General features: G+C 45.6%; 1 protein-coding gene across 1 annotated transcript; it reads left to right on the top strand.

The window, feature by feature from the left end:
• The first annotated feature begins 2202 nt into the window (after positions 1 to 2202).
• On the top strand, positions 2203 to 19875 carry Stoml3 (stomatin like 3). The gene is made up of 7 exons (XM_048424651.3): positions 2203 to 2366; positions 9511 to 9614; positions 9695 to 9767; positions 12761 to 12843; positions 14248 to 14451; positions 16758 to 16892; positions 18844 to 19875. Exons 1-7 carry the CDS (start codon positions 2327 to 2329, stop codon positions 19066 to 19068), a joined length of 864 nt encoding a protein of 287 aa, XP_048280608.2. The 5' UTR covers positions 2203 to 2326; the 3' UTR covers positions 19069 to 19875.
• Positions 19876 to 23150: the final 3275 nt, after the last annotated feature.

Genomic DNA, 23150 nt, shown 5'->3' with positions numbered 1-23150 from the left:
TAGATGATAACTGAGTCACAATTATGGGACTTGGCTCTCCTTCCCGGTAATGATAACTACCCCTTACCAGCTCCAAACAGCACTCCATTTAAATGCGACATTGGAATGAGTTTCACATTAATAACTTGTTGGTAATTCTATTATTTTTATTCTGCATTTAAAAGTCTCACTCGGGAGGCAGAGGCAGTTGGATCCCTGTGAGTTCAAGGCCAGCCTGGTCTACAGAGCGAATTCCAGGACAGGCTCCAAAGTCACACAGAGAAACCCTGTCTCGAAAAACCAAAAAGGAAAAACAAAATCTGATGCACGGTCACATGGCTTCTACATGACAAAGCAGGAGTTTCTGGCCACTCTGGCAGTGTGGGCTCCAAGCTGCTTTCTCAGCCCATCCCCCACCCCACATCGCTTCGACACAGAGCGCTAGGATTAAGGTGTAGACTGGAAGGACCCCATCTCATGTGGGCTCGCTCACGTTTCTGCTGGAGTCTGGTTTTCTGGACCAAGCTACCTTGTCTAGAATTCTAAAATTCTACATGTACCCATACAAGAGCCACGCTTGAGTCTGCAGAGAAGACAATTAAGCCCTTGGTAAATCTAGCCACGTCATGGGAAGTGTTTAAAGATGCTCCTGCTCGGAGGAAAACAACTAGACAGGTGGGAACAGAAAGCTTAGAAGATGCTAGATGACAAAGAGCTGCCGGTTTTGTGCTGCTTTGTTCTTTTACACAGGCGGAAGTAAATATTTAGGATATTGATGCGAGAGAGGGATTCTCAGTATTAGACACTTATTTCTAAAAGTGCGGTAAAAAAGGAAATCCTGGGCCATGTCCTTAGTTAGCTTTCTATTACTTTAATAAACACCATGATTATAAGGAACTGGGGAGGAAAAGGTTGATTGCATCTCAGAGCTCACAGACCACCTGGGGGAAGCCAGGGCAGAAACTCACAGCAGAACTGAAGCAAGCACCACAGGGGAACACTGTTTCCTTTGCATGGCTGTCTCAGCCTGCTGTCTTATACAACTCAGACCCACCCGCCTTGGAGTAACGCTGCTGCTCACGGTGGGCTGGAACCCTCCCCCCCCACACACACACACTAATCACTAATCAAGGAAATGCTGACAAAGACAAAGAAATGAAGAGTCTCTGAGCAGTGTAGCCAGGAAGCAGAAGCTCTGCGTCTGAGAAGGAGCTTTGCTTCCTAGGAACTTTTATCATTCTTCCCTTACATATTTATCCACTGGACAAACATCTGTTGAACATCAGCTCTCGTCCAGGATGCTCCAGACACTCCGGGTGTGATGGGGAATAACCTATTTACTCTCCACATAGTAATGTGGTATCAGGCACGGGCCAGCATGCCTTTCCTTTAAAGGGGCATAAAGTACTTAAAGTTCTACAGCCCATGTAGGTCCTGTCACAGCCCCTCACTACTGAGGTGGCACAAAAGTGCCCAGAGATGATACAGGAAGGAAGGGACATGGCTGTGCGACGTTGCGGTTCACTTTAAGTGAACAGGTAGCAGGCTAAACCCTGCTTTTTCTAGAAGAAAAAGAAAAAGAAAATAGAAGTCAAGCATTGTTTGCAGTACAAAGGCCCCGAGGCAAGAGGCTGCTTAAAGTTTTAGAAAGCTGAGTGCTGGCTCATGCCTGCAATCTTGGCACTCAGGGCAAGGGGGATGAGGTACTGAGGCAGGAGGATTCTTAGGAGTTCAAAGCCAGCCTGGGTTAGAATGAAATCCTATCTGAAAACAAACACCTAAAAGCCTTAAAGTGATTGATGGATGCATAGGGAGCGGGGAATGCCAGGGAAGGGAAGGACTGGGCAGATGCCTGGGACATCTATGACTTTAAGACTTTAGCCTCAACTGTCCATCAATTAGCACTTGGGTTCTCTTAAGGATGTGACACAATTAGGTTTGCATTTGAAAGTGTTCTCACTGCAATGTGTTGGATGAATTAGGTTGCATCATTGCATTATAATACATGAGAACAGACATCCTTGTATATCAGACAATAAGTTCCACAAGGGACCTAGCAATGTTTTAGAGTAAGTAAATGATACAGGGTCACATGACATATCTTTTAGGAAGCTCTCTGTTTTTTACCTTTTCTTATTGAACAAAGACAGAGTGAAGTCAGGAAAGGTGTTTTGTTTATGTTTCTAGGCTTCTCGCACCAGGGTTACCACTCCTCAGGGTGTGTGCCAAGGGGAGGGAGCCTCCCTTGCTCTGACTCGCTCTACACACTGCTCAGCTTACGCCTGCAGTCTTGCTTGGATCCAGACCCAGGACCACCTGCCAGATCTGAAAGCGTCTCAAGAATGAGATGGATTCACCCGAGAAACTGGATAAGAACAGCTTAGTGGGTAGGTTCCTTCCTCCTCTCTGAATGTCACACGCGTGTCATTCAGAGCAGGCGTGGAGCACTGGAGGGGTGTGATGTGTCACGGGTACACCCACCGAGACTGACTTCAGCTGGGCATGCTTGCAATCTGGAGACTGAGGCAGGAGAATTGCTATGAGTTCAAGACTAGACCCCATCTCAAAGAGGGGTGGGGCCCCCTTCAATTCCACGTAAAACCGCTTGTTTTGTATTTGCTCTGGTTTTGTTTGGTTTTTGAATGGTGGTCTGTAACTCGTCTTGGCTCCCTTTGTGATCAAATAGTCATTTGTTTATCTTTATAGCGCTTTCTTCACTTTTGCATAGCCGAGATATGGTGGAGGCTGACTTTCCTCCATCTTCAAATGTATATGATGATGCTCTCTCTCTCTCTGTCTAAGGAAAAAAGTTAGCATAAGGTGCATAACTTCAGATCAATGGAGAGAAGTTGAAAGAGTAAGACTTAGCCCATAAGTACCAAATACTGTGCTTCGTGCTAATGACGGCGATGAATTGGGAAGTGGCTGATTCCTGTTACCTTCTCAGGCCTGACAGTTGTAGAGGAAGTCTTTACTATTATTTTACAAATGAAGCACTGGGTCTTGGAGAGTTTAGGAGCTGGTGATGGTGGTGATGTCAAGTCGGGGAGTGTGTCTGTGCACGGGATTTAAACTACGCTCTGTAGCCTTCAGCTGCCAAAACCGTATTTCAAGGTGAAAACCTTTAGTGCTCCTAATTCAGAAAAGAAAGATAGACATTTAACCAAATTGGAAAATGATCTTGTTTCTTGACGTAGGCATAGCAGTACTGATAACCTAAATCACTAAACATCATTTGAAAATTCGAGAATAGTTCTTCTCTCGTCATCCAGGCTGTTGATCTCAGACTTGCCTGGTAGCTGAGGGTACCACTGAACTTCCTGCCTAGGCCTCCTAGGTGTCGGGATTGCAGGGGTGCGACCACCGTGTTCTTTTCTTTTTTTTTAATTTTAAGAGACAAGGTCTCTCATATTGTCACTAAAAAACACAACTCTCATCTCAAAAAGAATAAGGGATAGTTTGTTTTTTGAGCCAAATGTGAGTGATTGTGGCCGAGGAACGTGGAATGTAGCTGTCCCAAACAATACGTTCCACTGTGGAAATGGTTTACGGAGTTTTTATAGAGAGGAAAAGAAATCCCTGAATCAAGATGTTCTCTAAGTACGTTGGTGGGGACATCAGAAAGGGTACAGTGGGGTGGAGGTGGAACCTGCCAATCTCTTAAGTGGACTCCTCCCGAAAGGACTGACCTGATGTTCACACTGATGTTGGGACAGAGAGGTGGGCTTTAAAGGGGTGATAAGGAGATGAAGGGACTCCATGTGAATTTTGCTTCTGCACCTACAAATCCTAGACTTAGAAACTCTCTCCAATTAAGAAAGTCCAACCAACTGATCAGCCTTATATTGCTTTGAGCGGGGAGGGGGGAACTTGGCTTCACACCATAAAGCTCAGGTTGGCCATTTTCCTGCTTCAGCCTCTGTACTGTCCATAGTGCAGGTGTGTGCCATGCCGGGCATCACCTATCTAATCAAGTGGTTCTGCAAGGATTATTGATTTCCACTTTAACAGGGGCAGACAGCACCTGAGCCGAGGGTGTGATTGGTGCTGTCTCATCACTAGGCATCTTAGACTGGTCATAAGATTTTGTGGTTTGGACTTTTTAGTCAAACGATAAACTTATATTCTTGCAGAACAAACAGAATTGGGGCTCGCGTTTCCTGTGCTGTAGAAATGGATGAGAAGTGCAATGTGGATCTTCTGAGACTGAGACTGAGCTTGCTCCTGCTCAACTCCAATAGAGTCAGGATCTAGTGTGCAGACCTCCTAGCAATACAGTGTGTAGAGTCAGGGGCTGGTGAGATGGATCAACTGTCTCTGCTTTTGCAGAGAAGCTCAGTTCAGTTCTCAGTGTCCACATAGTGGTTTACAAGTATCTGTAACTCCAGTTCTTCGGATCTGACGCCCCCTTGTGGCCTTCTCAAGCATTGCATAGCCCTGCAGGCACACGGTGCAGGCATAGACATGAAGGCAAACACTCATACACAAAAAACAAACATAAATAAAAATCTTTATAAAACATTAAAAAACTCAGAACCACTATGTTTTCACCACTCAGATACATTTAACATTCTTTTTATGCTTATATTTGTACTAATTAGGAGCCCGTTGACCGAGGGATTTTATGCCATACCATTTTTTTCTGTTTCTATCATTTTATAATGATTCTCAAGCATTTTTATAAACTATAAAAACATATTCACGTGGGTTGGACACACAGCTCAAGTTGTAGAGTACTTACCTAGCATGCACAAAAAAATACTGGGTTAAATCCTCAGCACAGACAAGAGTACGCACCAGTAATGCCAGCACTGGGGAGGAGGAGGCAGGAGAATCAGAAGTTCAAAGTCATCTCCAGTTATATATTAGTTTGGGTCCATCCTAGGATGCATGATGCCGTTAACTCATAACTAATGACACAATTAACTCCTAAAATGTATGCAAAAATACAATATCATGTGTCTGCCAGGGTGTCTGCTATACACTGGTATACATGGAACTGTTGTGAGGTCACCTGGAGATAAATTTTAAGGACAAAATATCTGTACATGTGGGCAGTGCTGTCATTTCAGAGAGACAGCGGCCTGGAAGCATGGGGGTGGGGCAGAGCAGAAAGATGCAAGGACATTGCCTCTCTGTATTTTCTCATAATGATGTGGGGTCGGGTATACATGAAGGCAGAAACATGAAGGAGAAAATGCATTGGCTTATGGTTCTTGGGCTAATTAAGTCTCGTGAGAGAGAGAGTCTCTTCTGATGGATCATTATTTCTGACACGAGTTTCCAAACAGACCCATAAGGCTAACCCGTGGTGGAGCATCATTCTGAGACTTCAAAGTGGGTTTGAGGGGACCATCCGCTCATTCTCTGGCTACTACTGGAACCCAGGAGGGAGCCAGGAATGGAACACCCCTCCAAAGTGCTAAACATTCCTAGGGAAGACACAGGAAGCAGCTAAAACCCACAGTGGACCTGAGAGCACCCAAGGGTGGCGGTAGTGGGGGTTATAGGAAGAAGAGAGTAGGGGAACCAAAGTAAAGGAGTATGTGGGATGCAGTGGCACTATGGGACACAGATCTGTGCCAAGAGGCAGACCTATGGAGGGCTTCCCTGGACCCATGTCTGGGTCGCTAAAACTAGACCATCAACAGCTGAGCTACTGAAACCTAAACTCCTACTGTTCAGGAGCTTGGGTGGCAAGTCTGGCCTCATGAGTCCCAGGCTGGGGTGCTGCTGCCACATTGGGTCTTATTATTATTATTATTATTATTATTATTATTATTATTATTGTTGTTGTTGTTGTTGTTGTTGTTGTTGTTGTTACTTATTATGAATACAATATTCTGTTTGTGTGGATGTCTGCAGGCCAGAAGAGGGCACCAGACCTCATTACAGATGGTTGTGAGCCACCATGTGGTTGCTGGGAATTGAACTCAGGACCTTTGGAAGAGCAGGCAATGCTCTTAACCACTGAGCCATCTCTCCAGCCCCACATTGGGTCTTTTTTATGAACTGTGGTGCAAGGTCTCTGGAGGGAGGGGTGCATAAGGAGGAGAACTCATGGTATTCATCACTGACCTGCTCTGCTTTAGAAGGTACTTTTGCTGTTATTATTGAGATGGGCGCTGCTGTGTAGTCTAGGATGGACGTGAACTCACTGTACTGGCTCAGCTGCGCACATGCCTGTATTATCGGCATGAACGACTTTGCACTATTTTAAATGGACAGTTATAAGCCACTTTTTCTTTTTTCTTCTTTTTCTTCCTCTCCTCCTCTTCTTCCTCCTCCTCTTTTTGCTCTTTCTCTCTCTCTCTCTCTCTCTCTCTCTCTCTCTCTCTCTCTGTTTGTCTCTGTCCCTTGCTGTGCCTCTGTCTGTCTCTTTCTCTCTCTCTCTTTAATTTACTAAAAGCTAGAGGCTGGAAAGATGGTTCAGGAGGTAAAATACTTGATGTGCAATCACGAGGGCATGCGTTTAGAAATCCAGAACCCATGGAAATGCCTGGTAATAATACTGTATGTGTCCATTATCCCAACCCCAGTGCCGATGAGAAGGGGGCAAAGACTGGAAGATCCCTGGGGAGCCGAGTAGCTGGCCAGCCAGCATTACCAAAATGGCTAGCTCTAGATTCAATGAGCGACCGTCTCAAAAACTAAGGACAGACTAATAGATGAAGGCATCGAGTGTCCACCTCTGATCTCCACACCTGCATGCACAGACACATGCATTTGCATGCACATGAATGTACACACGCTCACACACACATGTTCATATGAACACACACAAAAACCTGGACAATTGTCAGGGTCTCACCACCCTACCTGTGGCACTCGGAGTTCCTTTCCGTACTCGCAACTCCTCCCAGCCAGCTGTTGTGATCCTGCAGCAGAGGAGGTTGCTGATGGGAGCAGAACAAGCGAATGCTGGCATCTCTGGCTTTGGGGGACAGTTGTCTTGATTAGAACACGTGGCCACGCGACCCAAGGCCTGGTTTTCCAGCTCTGCTCACGACCTGTCTGCGCCTGGGCTGCTTCTGCTAAGGGCCTTTGATGCTTTTCTTTCTGAGCTGGTAGGGCTAAGCCTTGAATTTTCCATTTCAGAGCTAGTGGGACCTTAGATCTTTGTTTGGATCTCCAGTCTTTATACAATTAAAAAATTGAAACAAGGTATAAAACAACAATGGGCATAAGATTTAAGTGTTTAGCTTGGAAGGGACAATGGGCAGACTGTATATAAAATAAGAGTCCCGTGAACTCTGAGGCAAACAGCACAGGAAATCATTGTTTCCAATGCACACCACAGAAAGCTGCCTGCTCTAAGATCGGTAGGAGACCAGACTGTCATTCCTAGCGACACATGTATGTATGTAAATTCCTGGGAATTGACCTTTAATGACAGACATAAACTGGTGATGATTATTTTCCTTCTCTATATAAATGTAGAACTGAGAAGGAGGTAGTTAAGGGAAACTTAAGTCTGAAGCTTTGATATTTTTTCCAGTGAGAACATATGTGCAGTCTGCATTAATACTAAAAATCACTAGCAAATAGGACGTAGTAATGATTCTGTGAGCATATAAACACCCAATATCTTATATTTTGTTTAAAACCTTGATTATATTTCTGTGTGTGTGTGTGTGTGCGCGCGCACACACATTCACATACCACATCAAGGACATGGAGGTCAGAGAACAGCTTGCAAGAAGAGTTCATTCTTTCTTTCCACCATGCATGTCCCAAGAATCAGACAGGTCTCGATGGTAAGCACTCTACCCCCCAGCCACCTTACCAGCGCCAGCGTGTCTTTTTATCCTGCACAGGTACGTCAGGTTCACCTCAGAGGAGTTCCATCACTGTAGACGCTGATATTTCAGGACCTTAGCTTTAGTGCAGGCAGGCAAGCCATTATTGTTCATGATGCAACTTTTGTGCATATTTACCCCCTATACAGAACATTTAGAAAGGTTCTAATACTAAATGTAACTCTAAAATGGAGATAATTACCCCCAGCAAGAGTTGACAGCAATGTCATGAGTTCAGACCATGCAGAAGGAGGTACTTGTACTGTCAAAGAGGAGGGGTGGAGTTCAAACTTCTCAACTAGCATTGACTACTGAGTAAGAGTGTAAATCTCTTTACCCTAACACATACACGACCAGGGATTTATTCCACACACATGCGCCAAACAGATGCTCAGATATGTTCATCACTTCACTGTTCATAAAAGCAAGAACTCAGGACCCTCTTAAGTAAATATAGATAGTAAATACATAAATATATACTTATAAGTAAATATATAATTTAAATAAATATATATATATATTAAGTAAATTGGGACCTGCCGCGCGCGCGCGTCTGTGTGTGCGCGCGTGTGTACGAGTGGAAGTTCCTGCGCTTCTAACCTGGGCAGGGGCGTGTCTGGGATTGTCAGGGTGGTGTATCTAGTAAGGACAGTTAGTTCTAATGCTGCAGTGGAGCATGTGCCTCTAATGGAAGGGATTAGGAGACAAGACTGGAGGTGACTGTCTCGACAAAGAGAACAGAGGACTCAGAGGAGGCAAAAGGGCGACTGAAAAGAATTCTAACATGAAAGGGTTGGCCAGATATGCACATTTTATGAACACAAAATGATGATCGATGTGACTAAGCTTCAAGATGTTGAGTTGTTGAAGGAGGAAGCAGATTGATAAGTCCCTGAATTTTCTATCTTGTAAGCGGGAATAATACGATACACAGGGACATACACACACACACAGATGCAGACATACAAATGCGCGCACACATACAGATACAGACAACATATATACATACATAGGTAGATAGACACAGGCACACACGCAGACATAGACATACACAGTAATGCATGGATTGTCATTTAGTCATTGCCGGGTCTTCCAAAGTAGGTAACTTCCATCCCTATCTTACTGATGAAGAGGAGACGCAGAGTCTCTTTTGGAACGGGCTGTGTTAAGCTCCAGAGTCGGCACATGAGAGACCGTGCACAGAAACTTGCTCACACCCAGGGCTTCTCCGATGTTTTCCCACATGCTCAGCACTGTCCTCCCGAGGGATGATAGCACCTCCCTACCCTTCTCAGGACTTGTTTTGAGTTTCATGTGGAGACTTCAAGGAACCCATGAATCTGCTAGTCCTGGTGTGAGAGGTTCATAGACATATTCCAAGGCATCTTTTCCTGTTTGGATAATGATAAACCATCCCGGCCTTACAAAAACATAATGATGATTATCACTGCTGATCGTTGGGAGACTTCTTGGAAGGGAAGATCGGTTTTAAGTTCTAAGCAACTCCCCATAAAAAAATTTTGAGTTATGGCATGTGTGTATGTGGTGTGTGTGTGTGTGGAGTGCACACAACTGTTTGTAACTATACTCATGGTGTGAATGGAGTTAGATTTGCTTCTCCGTCCTGTCAGGCAGGGGCAGTGTCAGGACCTAGTCCCTGCCCACCTACCCTGCCTGATCACTTTGCTAAGAATCACTTGTACTACAAACTTACCCCTTGCTCTCTTCCCAGGCATCAGCAAAAACCGGCTGGGTGTGTGTGGCTGGATTCTGTTTTTCCTTTCTTTACTATTAATGCTCATCACCTTCCCCATCTCCATATGGATGTGCTTGAAGGTAAGGAAGGCCCTGAGAAATAAGTGGGCGTCTCCCTGTGGATTGCCAGGAAGACTGAAGGGTCTCCCTTCATCTTTCAGATCATTAAGGAGTATGAGCGAGCTGTTGTTTTCCGACTGGGACGCATCCAAGCTGACAAAGCCAGGGGACCAGGTAGGGGACTGCGGACGTCTGTCACCACCAGCCGTGGGATCTAGGGAATGTCCAAGGAGAAAACACAGAAAGCTGGAGACCTTGTTTTCCAGGCAGCAGATGATGCCGATCCATTGGGCTTGTTAGTGGGAGAGACCGCCAGTTAAAGCATTTTGAAATCTGAACCTCCACTTCATAACTCACCCCTGAGTAGTCCAATGAATGGGTAACATTGATTGGATGCCATTTGTGCCCAGAGCTGTGAAGAGCCAGGTCCAGGGAGTGAAAGAAGAAAGTAAATGGTCCATGTGACTGCTCAAGGAGCTGGGATTTTTATTATCTTTGGAAAGGGCTAACAGACTACACACACACGCACATGCACACACACACACACATATGCACATTATATATATATATATATATTTATATATATATATGGTGTCACTTTATAATCTATCTATCTATTTTATATATATATATATATCTTCCTCTTGTGTTGAGCTGATGGATAATGGGAGGAGTTGAAAGTCAGATGTGATTCCCTGGGTGGAATTCTCTAGTTTTGAGAATGAAGACCTTGAGGCCAATATAGATTTAATGACTTATCAGTGAGTATCCCAACGGCTGGCGGTAAACAGGAGATTCCCAGCATCCAATTCCAGGCACAGCATTTCTTTCCACTCTCTCTACAACTCTGGGAAGTAAAATCGGTTACCAACTGTTCAGAGTATAAAGTGACCCCTGGCTGGGGGAGCGGATGGGAGGTGTTGAATAGTAAGGAGCCCTGGACCTGAGGTCTTGAGCCACAGCTTCTCCTCAATCACAGATTGCTTGCATTTGTTTAATGTATAACAATGACAATTTCATATGATTAATATTATGGTTAGGAAGGATAGTGGCCATTAGCCTTGTTTCCCTGACAACATTAGCTTCCTGCCCACCTCCTATGCTTTGAGGGAAGTTGTTTTATCTCCATCCACACTGTGAGATCTGGGGTAGGGGAGCAGAAGCCTTATATGCGTGGTGAGACTCTACCTGAGCATGTATCAACAACACTGTGTGTTCTTTTATGTTACATTTAAAAAAAAATGAGAAACTTCCGAGGATAATTTTGTGAATGAGCCTTGACCATTTAAGATGGCTTAACGTTTGTCTAACTTCATAACCAACCTAAGAGAAGAAGGCAAGCATCACTTTTTGTGGATACCTTTATACATGTGTCAAGACATCAGTGTTAGAGACTCTACCAATGAAGAGTCACTAAGCTCTCTCTTCTGTCACACTTCCCATCGATGGATCCAAGGTTATAGTAATGTGAAACTAGAGCCGAGAGATAGTGGTGTACATCTTTAATCCCAGCACTTGGGAGGCAGAGGCAGAAGCAGAAGCAGACAGATCTCTGTGAGTTTAAGGCCAGCCTGGTCTACAGAGCAAGATTCAGGATAGCTGTTATACAGAGAAACCCTGTCATGAAAAGTCAACCAACCAAACAAACAAACAATAAATAAGTAAACTTAGAGCAGGGAGAGAGGCAGAATAACCACCACTTGGAAAACTCCAGAGGAGAAAGTGTTCTTCTTAAACGAATTCTCCCAAAAGATTTCTCTGCTGAGAGTCCCAGGACAATAACCCCCGTCACACATGTCTCTGGGGCTAATGGTTTACCTCAGAACATCATGAGGACCAGTGGGAAGCAAGCCAAATTGCTAAGGCCTTTGCAAATGGCAAATTATCCTTTAGTAATAAAAGTATTAACGAGAAGAGCAGCCATATCCAGCACTTCGTGGATGCTTGACTTGGTGCTTGGTACTTAATTTGCTGTCATGGTGACCTGTGCTTCAGCTTCACCACGTCTTCTACGTGGTCGGTAAAGCTCGGGAGGGATGGGTGAATGGTCCCAGACATGGGGTTGGCTGACACTGAACTCAGGGTAGTTCTCAGGATTCAAGAAAATTTAGAGAAAAAAGTAAAGCTTGAAATACCATGAATGAATGAGCAAAACCACAGTGTACTCAGTCTGTGTTGTTGGCTCTTCACTCAGACTAAAAGCTGATTTCTGCCTTGAAAGCAAATGCAGTAATATAAACATATTCTGATTATGGAAACGGCTCCCTGTCCAAACCTTGCTGTCCTGCCTCATAGCCCTGATCCCCGTAAAGAGCGAACGCTTCTGGGGTAAAGCTGAGGACCCAGTGTTCTCAGATGGGTTTTTACTTCGCCCTTTCCTGATCTCCTTCAAGTTCAGTACTTACTACTCAGAAACAGAGACGATTGCACTGGGGGACATCATTGCACTTGAACACAGCTAAAGAGACAGTGAGCTCTCAGCTCTGCCATGCACTGTTTGCAGGGACCCTGAGCCCTGGAAGCCTGTGCCAAGTGCCAAGTGCCAAGTGCCAAGCGCCAAGTGCCAAGCATTCATACATACGCATGGATGTTTCGTGCATATATACATGTATGTGTTTTTGAGTATGTATGTGTGTGCATATACATATATAAAATGTTTTTGAGACAAACTCTAATTTGTCCAAGCTGTATTTGGATTCCATATGTAGCCCAGAAAGGGCTCGAACTTGTAATTCACCAACCTCATTCCTTCCTGAATCCGAGACTGGATGGAAGATTTTAACGCCGTATTCCTGTTGGTGATGCGGAGGCTGTTGTCAGGAGCTGATAATCACAGCCAAGCATGACTCTTTCCAGTTAGGAAACCATTTTCTGAGATGCCTTTTTAAAAATTAGTCTCAAAAATAAATGGTCATATAGTAGATTACCGAAGAATAAAAAAAATTTAAAGACTTGTGTGTCAGGGACCTTAGCGTTTTGCCACAGATCCTTGATCCCTAAGTAGTTCATTTCCTTTAATTACTGAATGACCAGACTCAGTCACCTTCACCAAAGCTGAATGTGTTCATTCAAGAAATGTATACAGCAATGCTCAACCCCTGTAGAAGACCGCCTTCGTCATTCTTTTGAATAGGTCAAATTTTAAATCAGTTTTCTTTTTTTCAAAGGTTTGATCCTGGTCCTGCCCTGCATTGACGTGTTTGTCAAAGTAGACCTGCGAACAGTCACTTGCAACATTCCTCCACAAGAGGTACAAGATTAAACAGGGGTTGCTAAAAACAAAACCCTATAGTCTGGGAATAGTTTTAACCTACCAGGGGAAGGTGACTTAATCCCCATCCCCTATCCCCACCGTCCCCCTTCTCCCCACTCCTCCCCGACCTGCTTGAAAGGCTTCAGGTGGCTTCGGTTAGCCAATGAGAATGAATCGGAAGGGCAGGGCTGAAACATTGGAAAAATGGAACAGCAGGTGGAGGCGGGCTGAGCGCCGAAGGGAAAGCGGGGTGGAAATTGACGGCAGCTGTTTAGGAGGGAGACTGGAGGGCTCAGCTGTTTAGGAGGGCGCAGCTGGGAAAGTTGAGTGGACCGCGGTGGAGAGCAGGAGGAGGAGGTGGTGGAGTGGTGGGGGTGGTGTGTGTTTGGTGGGGGGAGGGGGTCAGGATTCACTCTCCACAGCCTTCCCAGAGGGGCTTTTAGAAACAGTGGCACGCTCACCTTTACTTTTGCTGTTCACTTTTGGTGTCTGTGTGTACTTACTGGGACAGAACAGACGCTACACAGGACCCGCCTGAAGTTGAACTTCAAATGGTTCTTGAAATCGTACGCATTAATGACCCAAAGCGGAAACTGGGTGCTAGAGAAGAGGAAATGACACCGACAAGCTTTCCAGCTGCCCTCTTATAGCCAAAGGCATCTAGAATGAAAAGAAAATGCAAGAAAGATGGGGCATGGCCAGAGCGATAAGCAGGCAGGGAACCAGTCTAGGCCCAGGTACCTAAGAGTTGCCGTGGGCTGTCAGGAGACGAGGAGGACCGGCTTCAGATCTGAGCCATCGCAGATGCTACTGGAAAGCTTCCAAAGACTTTTGTGGCTCTGTAGTGGACAGATAATCCCAGAAATATCCCAGAAATATCATTGGAAGAGGGAAAGGGAGAAAGATGGAGGAGGAGGAGGAGGGGGAGAGGGAGGAGGTGGAGGAGGAGGAGGAGGAGGAGGAGAGAGAGAGATGATGGAGGAGGAGAGAGAAAGGAGAGATCATTGTTCAGAATGACTGGGTCTCAGTTGCTTTGCTTGAATATAGAACACGGTCTCTGGCGCCATCTATGGTTCCTAAGAAATATTGCTTTAGTCCGAAGTGATCTGCATACCAGATAGACGACAGGGTGCAAATCTAAGTCTGTTTGGAAGGAGAAGGCGGGGCTTTTCCCTATGGGTTGTAAGAATTCTCTAAATTGAAGCTACAGGATAGGTAGGGACCAAACCCGTGCAGTCATTTAGCTGTGAGATAGTGTTATTCTGAAGCCAGGACAAACGTTTGACAATCTGTCTGAGTTGCTATTAAGGAAGTCCTTCAGTGAAGGGTGAGCTCTGCGGTTGGTTCGCTCTTTGCCAATAGTAAAGTAAGATACACGTGGTTTCACTCTGTGCTCTGCAGATCCTCACAAGAGACTCTGTGACCACCCAAGTGGACGGAGTTGTCTATTACAGAATCTACAGCGCTGTCTCAGCGGTGGCCAACGTGAATGACGTCCACCAAGCCACGTTTCTGCTGGCTCAAACCACTCTGAGAAACGTCTTAGGGACACAGACCTTGTCCCAGATCTTATCTGGGCGAGAAGAGATTGCCCACAGCATCCAGGTAAGGACATGGAGTACTTGGAGCCTGCATCTCGGGGATTGGTGACCACTAACATCCGTAGTTCCAATAGAGAACTCTTCGATTCAGAGAGAGCTTCCCTCTCAAGATGGGTTTCCTTATCTCTGGTAATGTCATCAGTCGGTCATCACACGGGGGCTCAAGAGGCGGCTCAGTGCTTAAGAAGACTGGCTGCTCTTGCAAAGAGGACTTTGGTTTGGTCACACATGGCAGCTCATAACTGTGACTCCAGTTCCAGGGCATCCTATGCCCTCTCCTGGTCTCCTTGGGTGCCAGGCACACATGGTGCATAGATATACATGTAGTCAAAGCATCTATAGATGTAAAATAAATAATTTTAAAACATTAAATACTTGTATGGGAGGAGAGAGCTTTGGGAATTGTTTCTCTTATCTTTTTCTCTCTCTAAATTCGAAATTATGAACAAACACTGCACACTTAACTTTTAAAAAAAGAAATTGCAAGCCATTTTTTTATTTTCAGATTAAGCTATTCTAAAGGAAGTACAACCCTTACCAGGCAGCCCTTGGATCCCTACATTTCAGTGGAATAAAGCAGGAAAGTTCATTTGAGACAACAAAACTGGGCAAAATATGGACAATTTAAACCTTATCCTCTACCCAGTGTTAATAATTATCCATAATAATAACCACTGAGGGTTTAACAAATCTGGCCTCACCACTGCCATATTCTAGTTTATAAATGACATCTCTATGTTTTCTTATGTCCATGACCTTATGATTCTGAACCTCCTCTCTGTGAGTTAGAATGAAATTCAACCTGAATCCTTCACATCTTCCCATGCAGTCTGTAAGGTAGGATAAAAAGCGCCCTGTCAGTTCTGCATAAGGGATCCCCACAGCATCAGTAAGAAATCTGAAAATTTGACAGCAACCCCAATCCATGTCTCGAGCACCTTAGGTGGTCTCAACAGTTCCTGGGGTCCCACAGAGTCACGGCCAGCAGGAGAGGGATCTTGGTCATTTGATGGCGGAGTTCTCTGCCTCTCCCTCCCTTTGGGGCTTGGCTGTGCAGTCGCCCCTGCGGCTCTCATGAGCGACCTGCAACCTATCTTCCAGGGTTTAAAGGCTGCCCAAAGGACAGACTATTACTAAAATGCACTAAAAATATGTTCTAAAAATCTCTTGCTTTAAAAAGCTTGCTTAAAATGATCACAGGGCAAAGACTTATGAAAGCAAAGCAAGTCTTTTTTTTTTAATTGCTGAGGACCCCTGGGTTGTTTGGGGGCACTGGCTGATATGTGCGTTACCTCCAACCCCAGTGACAAAGCTGACAGGGAGTCTGTCCTAGTGAGAGATGCTGGCACGCCAACTGTCAAGCAGATTCAATGATTCGCAGCTGCTAATCATGCGACCTGGACAAAATCCCAGTCACTGATGTCTGGAACCCTTGCTCAGATCCGCAAGGACATCATTTAACTTCTTAGGGAGTGGATTCTTTTAGTTGACCAATGTTGTAGCAAAGCTGCTAGTTAGTTCCCGGCCGCTCAGCAGCTCAGACCCAAAGTAATCACACAGAAACCATATTATTTAAATCACTGCTTGGCCCATTAGCTCCAGCTTCTTATTTGCTAACTCTTACATCTTCATCTAACCCATCTCCATTAATCTGTGCATCACCACAAGGTCTTGGCCTACCAGCAAAGTTTCAACATGCCTGTCTCCAGTAGCAGCTCCATGGCTTCTCCCTGACTCCACCTCCTTTTTCCCAGCATCCAGCTTAGTTTTCCCTGCCTAGCTCTGTTCCCCTATAGGTCTGCTATAAGCCCAAAGCAGTTCCTTTATTTATCAGTGGTAATCACAGCATCCAGAGGGAAATCCCACATCAGACCAATAGGTGATATATCAAGATTTGTGTGTGTGTGTGTGTGTGTGTGTGTGTGTGTGTGAGAGAGAGAGAGAGAGAGAGAGAGAGAGAGAGAGAGAGAGAGAGAGTTCAGGTTGAACTTGAACTCACTACCCGAGGATGACCTTGAACTTGTAATTCTCCTGCCTTTATTTACCTCGAGTGCTGAGATTACAAGCGTGCACTACCAGGCCCAGTTTTATGTGGTACTGGGAATCAAACCCAGGATTTTCTACCTGCTAGGCAAGTTCTCTACCAACAGAGTTTAACCCCCAGGTCAAGATTTGTTCATGAAACCTTCAGGAGATTCACTTCGATTCCAAATGTCACCAATGAGTTTAGAAAAGAGAGCCCCACCAAACACACCAGATACATGGGCAGGTCACATGTATTCTGATCAATGCCTCTTCTTCTGGATACAGACCTTGCTTGATGATGCCACTGAGCTCTGGGGGATCCGCGTGGCCAGGGTGGAAATCAAAGATGTCCGGATTCCTGTGCAGCTGCAGAGGTCCATGGCGGCCGAGGCTGAGGCCACCCGGGAAGCCAGAGCCAAGGTAAGAAACACTGGGTTAGCATGCTGGCAGACAAGGATGGAGCTGAGGGGAGGATAGAATCGCAATGATTGTTCTGAAAGAGATTCTTTCCACTGATTTCTCTCTCCCAAGAAGTTCCCTAAAAGACAGTGGGCAGTTTGCCACAACTTGAGTAAGGTTGGTAACAGGTTACGACTCTGCTTGCTGCATGTGGAGTGATCAGCAAGTCAGGGAGCAACATTGGTCCCATATCAGGTCTTCTGGAGACTGTGACTTAGCAAAGCCTTTCAGCTCCTGGGAGGCGGAGCCTGGAGTCGTTCAGGGACCACAGTAGTTACAAAGCTAAGGTTTCTGGAGTGGCTAGTGTAGCGCTTATGTTTTCAACATTATTACTAGAGTAGGATAAATGTTACTGAATTTAAAAGATTGTCTGAATACAAGCCAGGTCAGAGTTAGAACATGGGAAACTCAGGCTGGCCCCGAGTGTCCTAGAATCTGTTGTCACCTTTGTTCTGCATGGATAGATTTACTGGTGTCAGAGACTGGAAATCTTCAAGTATGACTCTTAAGGTAAACGGAGGCTGCTTGTTCATCTCCTAGCCATCCAGACCCGAATAATAACACAGAATCTATAGTAACTACAACACTGTTTGGCCAATAGCTTAGGCATGTTTCAAGATAACTCTTACATCTTAAAGTAACCCATTTCTATTTTTCTGTGTATTGCCACCAGGCTGTGGCCTACCAGTAAGGTTCTGGCTGGTGGCTGGCATCTTTCTCCTTTGGCAGCTACATGGCATCTCTCCACTATGCCTACTTTCTCTATATATCTGTTTAGATTTTCTGCCTGGCTTTACTAAGCCATTGGTCAAGACAGCTTCTTCAATAACCAACGGTAGTAAACCATATTTATAGCATACAGAGGGGAATCCCACACTATCTTAGGAAGCCAAACTATGGCTAAGGAAGGTTTTATTTACTCTTGATCTTCCTTGTTTTGTCTACTGAGTGCCAGCATTTCCTAAGTAAGACTCCTTTGGTCCATAAAAAGCAATTGCCCACAGACGGGTCAGTCGAGCCCTGGCCAGGGTTTCTCTTGAGCAATCTCAGAATTTAGAGGAAGAGTCAGTAGAGAGAGCCCCAGTGAGGGTTATTGGACTGGGGCTCGTTACTGCTGTGGTCAAAAGCTGAGCGACTAGAAACAATTCTGGCACTTTAGTAAGAATGGGGCTAAAGGCGACAGAATGAAGTGAGGGTCAGAGAGACGGCTCCGGAAGTAAGAGCGCTTGTTGTGCTAGCCTGACCTCTTGAGCTGGGTTCCTATCATCCACAACAGGGGCGAGCTGGCTCCTGAATGCTCTCAGGCCTTCACGTGTACATTCTCAGGCCAATGTTTCATTGGCTTAAATGGCACCGCTTTTATCTGCTTGAAAGTAAAATTTGAGGGCTAACAATGTGTAAAATATTTAGCCCCAGGGTCCTAGTCCACGCCTCTGTTGCTAGGACAAACACCGCAACCAAATTTAACTTGAGGAGAGAATGGTTCATTTCAGCCAAGGCAGGGCCTGACGCCGAGGCTGTGGGGGAATGCTGCTTACTGATTTCTTCCTCATGACTTCCTCAGCTTGCTTTCTACCAGACCATCTACCCAGTAATGCCACTGCCCAAAGTGGACTGGGCCCTCCCGCATCAATCATTAATCAAGAAAATGCTCCACAGACTTGCCGATAGGCCATTTAGTGGAGACAATCCCTCAGTTAAGGCTCCTTCTTCACAGATGACTCTACTTTGAGTTAAGTGAACAAAAAAACCCAACCGGAACATTCGCTTTGGGCAGTTTCTTGAATGTGAAAATCTTGTCTTTGTTTAGAGAGTAAGCGGCGAAGACACAAGTGGCATAAGTGGGACCCACACCCAGAAAAAGAAGCCCCAGATACCATGCAGCCATCAATTTTTGTTTCTCTCATTTTAGGTCCTTGCGGCCGAGGGAGAAATGAACGCTTCTAAGTCCCTGAAGTCGGCTTCCATGGTACTGTCCGAGTCCCCCATTGCCCTCCAGCTGCGGTACCTTCAGACCTTGACCACCGTGGCCACTGAGAAGAATTCCACCATCGTGTTCCCCTTGCCCATGAACATGCTCAAGGGCATTGGCGGCATCAGCTATGACAATAAGAAGGCCGACAATAAGAAGGCCTGAGCTCTCCCAAGTGACTGCCTATTGCTTAGAGGGGCCTTTCTGTGCCATGAGAGGTCAGCCATTAGAAAAGACAGAGGCCAGCACCTTGCAGCTACAGTAGCACCACAGCTAGCAGACCTCCCACGGGGAAACATAGCAGCTACACAGACAAAAACAAAGCTGAGGGCTGCACGGTACATTTCTTTGTAAGGCATAACCAATATTTAATATTCTTATGTGATTAGTTAGTAGTTGTCCCTGACAACCAGCAGGGCCTTTCTCTCAGATGGGGTGGAGACTGTGGGTGACTTTGACAAAAACTTCAGATTTAAGCTGTGTTGGAGAAGGACCCTAGGTCATTTGTAAAAGAAAGCAGGGCCTGCGTTTTTGCTATGTATTCAGTTTACTATTATTCCAAGAAAATGACTTGCTATAGCTCAAGTAGACATAAGGAAACCCCTCAAGACTGAAAATTAGGATCGGTTTGGATGGAGAGCTGCGACGTAGCAGCAAGCGCACAGGGCAAAGGTGCCAGCTGAGGTCCCGCTCTCCGAACACCCTGCACGTCCTGTTAGGGTCTGGGCCGTTCTCATCATTGTGCGAATTTATCAGCGGTAGAGGAGCAGCGAGGCTGAAAAGCAAAGGGCAATTTTCGTACTAGCCAGAACATCTGTAACCACTGGGGAGGTCATTCCGTTGAGCTGCATGTTTTCACTCTGCGAGTCCCAAGAGCCATAGTGATTAAGAGCTATTTGTATTCTCTCCCCAACTCGAACAACTTGCTGTGAATAAAGAAAGTCATAGGAAGTGAGCACGTTTTAAAAATTGCGTTGGTGGAGTTCATTTCATTGCCGAGATATGATTTTCTTTGGAGATTAGTTTTGAGAAATGAGGTCTATTTTATTTTATTTTACTTACTTATTTATTTAGTTTTAATACTCACTATGTCATGCTGGCGGATCTGAAACTTGCTACATAGACGAGGCCCTTAATCCCAGCACTCTAGTGGCAGAGGCAGGAGGATCTCTGCAAGTTGGAGGTTGGCCTGGTCTACATAGAAAATTTAGGCCTGCCAGAGCTACATAGTGAGAGCCTATCTTAAAACAAAATGAACCAAAACAGACAAAACAGCCTCCTGCAGATTCAAGGGACTCTGTCTTTGATGACATTAAGGGTGAGTTTTTTTCTTTAGTGCATTTTATAGTTTATGCCTTTACTAATGACTGACTAAACGAAGACCCTCTGAAGATCAATAAGTGTGGTTGGTGATAACAAGACTGTAGAACAATCACGGAGTGTAGACTGCCAGGATGGCATTCAAAACACCCCCACCCCCTCCACTGAGACTAGGGTAAGGTCCTTTCCCTGGGGGAGAGGGAGGGAAATGGCAAATAACCTCTCTCCTGCAATGTCTCCCGGAGGCACAGCCATGGATTGCATCAGTCTTGAAGAGGGCAAAGAACCCCTGTCAGCCGAGTCCTTTGCCTTACCAGCTACCCTCTGATACTTAGGTTCCTTAGGGACCCCCGCAGGGATTCTGGGTTCTTGTGTCCCCAAAGAACTGAACAGAGGCCCACTGATGCATCGGAAGTGGGGCCGGATTATTGAGAAAATAATCTTGTTGGTAGAGTATTTGTTTAGCATGTGTGTGGCCCTAGGTTTAGCCACCAGTATTGGGGGGGGGGGACGGAAGCCCACAAAAGCAACCTTAAAATTAAATGAGGGAGTGTGTGCATTTCTCATTCTAGGGAGATGGCCAATAGTTGAGCTGCCCCAGGTAGGGTTACAAGGTATGAAATGGACAAGTGAACAAGATTCACAAAAAGCCAATGTGTTGTGCAAAATCTGAGTTTTTCTGACTCTTGGTAGCAGCCTGTATGGTTATACAAGAATGCTATGTGTAGCTAAATGTGGAATCATTTTTCTTTGTGTGTGTGTGAATTTGAATTGTGCCTTTCCCAGGTGCACCTTGCTGGTAGCATCTAGGCTGAACAACACGGTCCCCTCCAGCCAGATGTCTACCAGTTGCTCACATTCACAACCGTTAAGGCAGCTGTGTCTACAGGAGGTAAGAAAAGCAGACGGCAGACAAAGGTGTGTGTTGCAGTTTTGACTCAGTCGGTACATTTCTCAGTGCTGTTTCCAAATACCTGATGAAGGAAACAGAAGGAAGGAAGAAGGGAACCAGAGCCTGCTGTCAGGGAGCAGAGAGGTGAATGCCTGTGCTCAGTGGGCAGGCTGAGACCCTCATCCACGTGATGCCCACGTTCAGGGTAGGTCTCGACTCTCAGTCAAACCTTTCTGGAAACACCCGCATGCACAAGCTCAGTGTTGTTTGTCCTAGGGGGTTCTAAATTCAGTTAAGCTGATGGTGAAGATAAAGCATCCCGAGGTTTAAGGAAAGACTGAAACTGAAGACATAGTTCAACCTCTTCTTTTTGCGCATGCCCTCTTAAAAGACCCTGCCCATGGTAATGACCCTGGATACATCTCCGTCCTGCTCTACTTCCTTGGGTTTTAAAACCCTCCACTGTTTAATCACCGTTTTTGCTGTTTTGCAGCTTGTCGCATTTACAGTGAAGTACACTTTGGGTTGTTGTGAGGGAGGGGCGGTTGTCAAAGATTACCGACAAGCTTCTGATAGGGCGGTATTCTGGCTTGGTTGAAGCAAGGAGGGAGCTGGCACACGTGCACCTCATCCTTCTACCCCCATCCATCCCTAGTTTCTCCTCTAGTCACGTGTCTCATCTTGGCTTGGGTTTTTTGTGTTTCTTTTTTTTTTAAACTTGGGAGTCTTTGAAGTGATTGTGAATTCACAGCAGGGAGGTCACATTTCTACTCTCCTGGCATTGGTGTGTCTGGGTTCCTGTTGCTGGGTAGTGTGCACTGTTGCTTCTGGGTTCCTGGCTCCCTCTGGTCCTGGTGGTTCTGGGTTCATGTCACTCTCTGGTCCTAGAGGTTCTGGGTTCCTGGTTCTCTCTGGTTCTGGTGGTTCTGGGTTCCTGGCTCTCTCTGATCCTGGTGGTTCTGGTTTCCTGTCATTGTGCACTGGTGGTTCTGGGTTCCTGTTTCTCTCTGGTCCTGGTGCTTCTGAGTTCCTGTCGCTCTTTGGTCCCAGGAGTTCTAGGTTCCTGTAGTTCTCTGGTCCTAGTGGTTCTGGGTTCCTGTCGTTGTGTACTGGTGGTTCTGGGTTCCTGTTTCTCTCTGGCCCTAGAGGTTCTGGGTTCCTGTTTCTCTCTGGTCCTGGTGGTTCTAGGTTCCGTCGTTCTCAGGTCTTCTTCCCTTGACGTCTGAAAGGCCAGACTCCCCTCAGCAGTGGGGGAATTTTCCACTGCAAAGGCTGGTTGTCACTCTTTCTAGAAGCCTGATTGACCCGAGCATTTCTGTTGCTGTCCACAGCTTTTCCACTGGCACACGGTCAATTTTGTCCTTCATCTTTAAGATGTTGAAGGTGCCTTGACAATACAGTGAATTGCTTTTCTTTTGTTTCACCTTCTTTAGCGTGGTCCCTCTTTTTAGAATTGTACTATGATACTTGAAATATATGCTTGCAGGTATTTTGATGATGATGATGATGATGATGATGATGATGATTATAATTAAATAGTGGTGGCTTCATGTTAAAAGGCTAAGCTATTTGATATAGAGGAAATCAGGGTCCCCTTTGAGGGCTTCTTAGTCTTATTAATAACATAATTTTAGATGGAATTAATGGAAGCACAAGAACAATGTTATTAGAGTTTACAACCCCCCCCCCCAAACCAAACCAACCAACCAACCCAGAGCAGGTAAACTGTAAACTTCAGTTGCTGCCCAGAGAAGGATGGAGAAATGAAAACTCCATGCCATGTGAGGTGGCATGGGAGAGAGACTCTTGGAGGGCAGGCAGTCACAAGGCAGGGAAGATGGTTTTGGTGTAGGGAACCTTGGAGTGGGCTCAAGACCCTCAAGACCAAGTTCTCAGCACAAAGGAGATTTATGGATGGAGGGAAGGGAAGAAGCAACGAAAACAAGAGAAAGAGAACCGGGGAGATGAGAAGGGAACAAGGGAGAGAGGAAAAGGTGACAAGGGAGGGGGGGAGGGGGGACAAGGGAGAGGGGAA

This window comes from Myodes glareolus, chromosome 20 (assembly GCF_982192425.1).
Source record: "Myodes glareolus chromosome 20, mMyoGla1.1, whole genome shotgun sequence".
In the NCBI taxonomy this organism is placed as follows: Eukaryota; Metazoa; Chordata; class Mammalia; order Rodentia; family Cricetidae; genus Myodes; species Myodes glareolus.
Note: the sequence above shows the minus strand (reverse complement) of the source record. Positions and strands in the feature narration are given on the sequence as shown.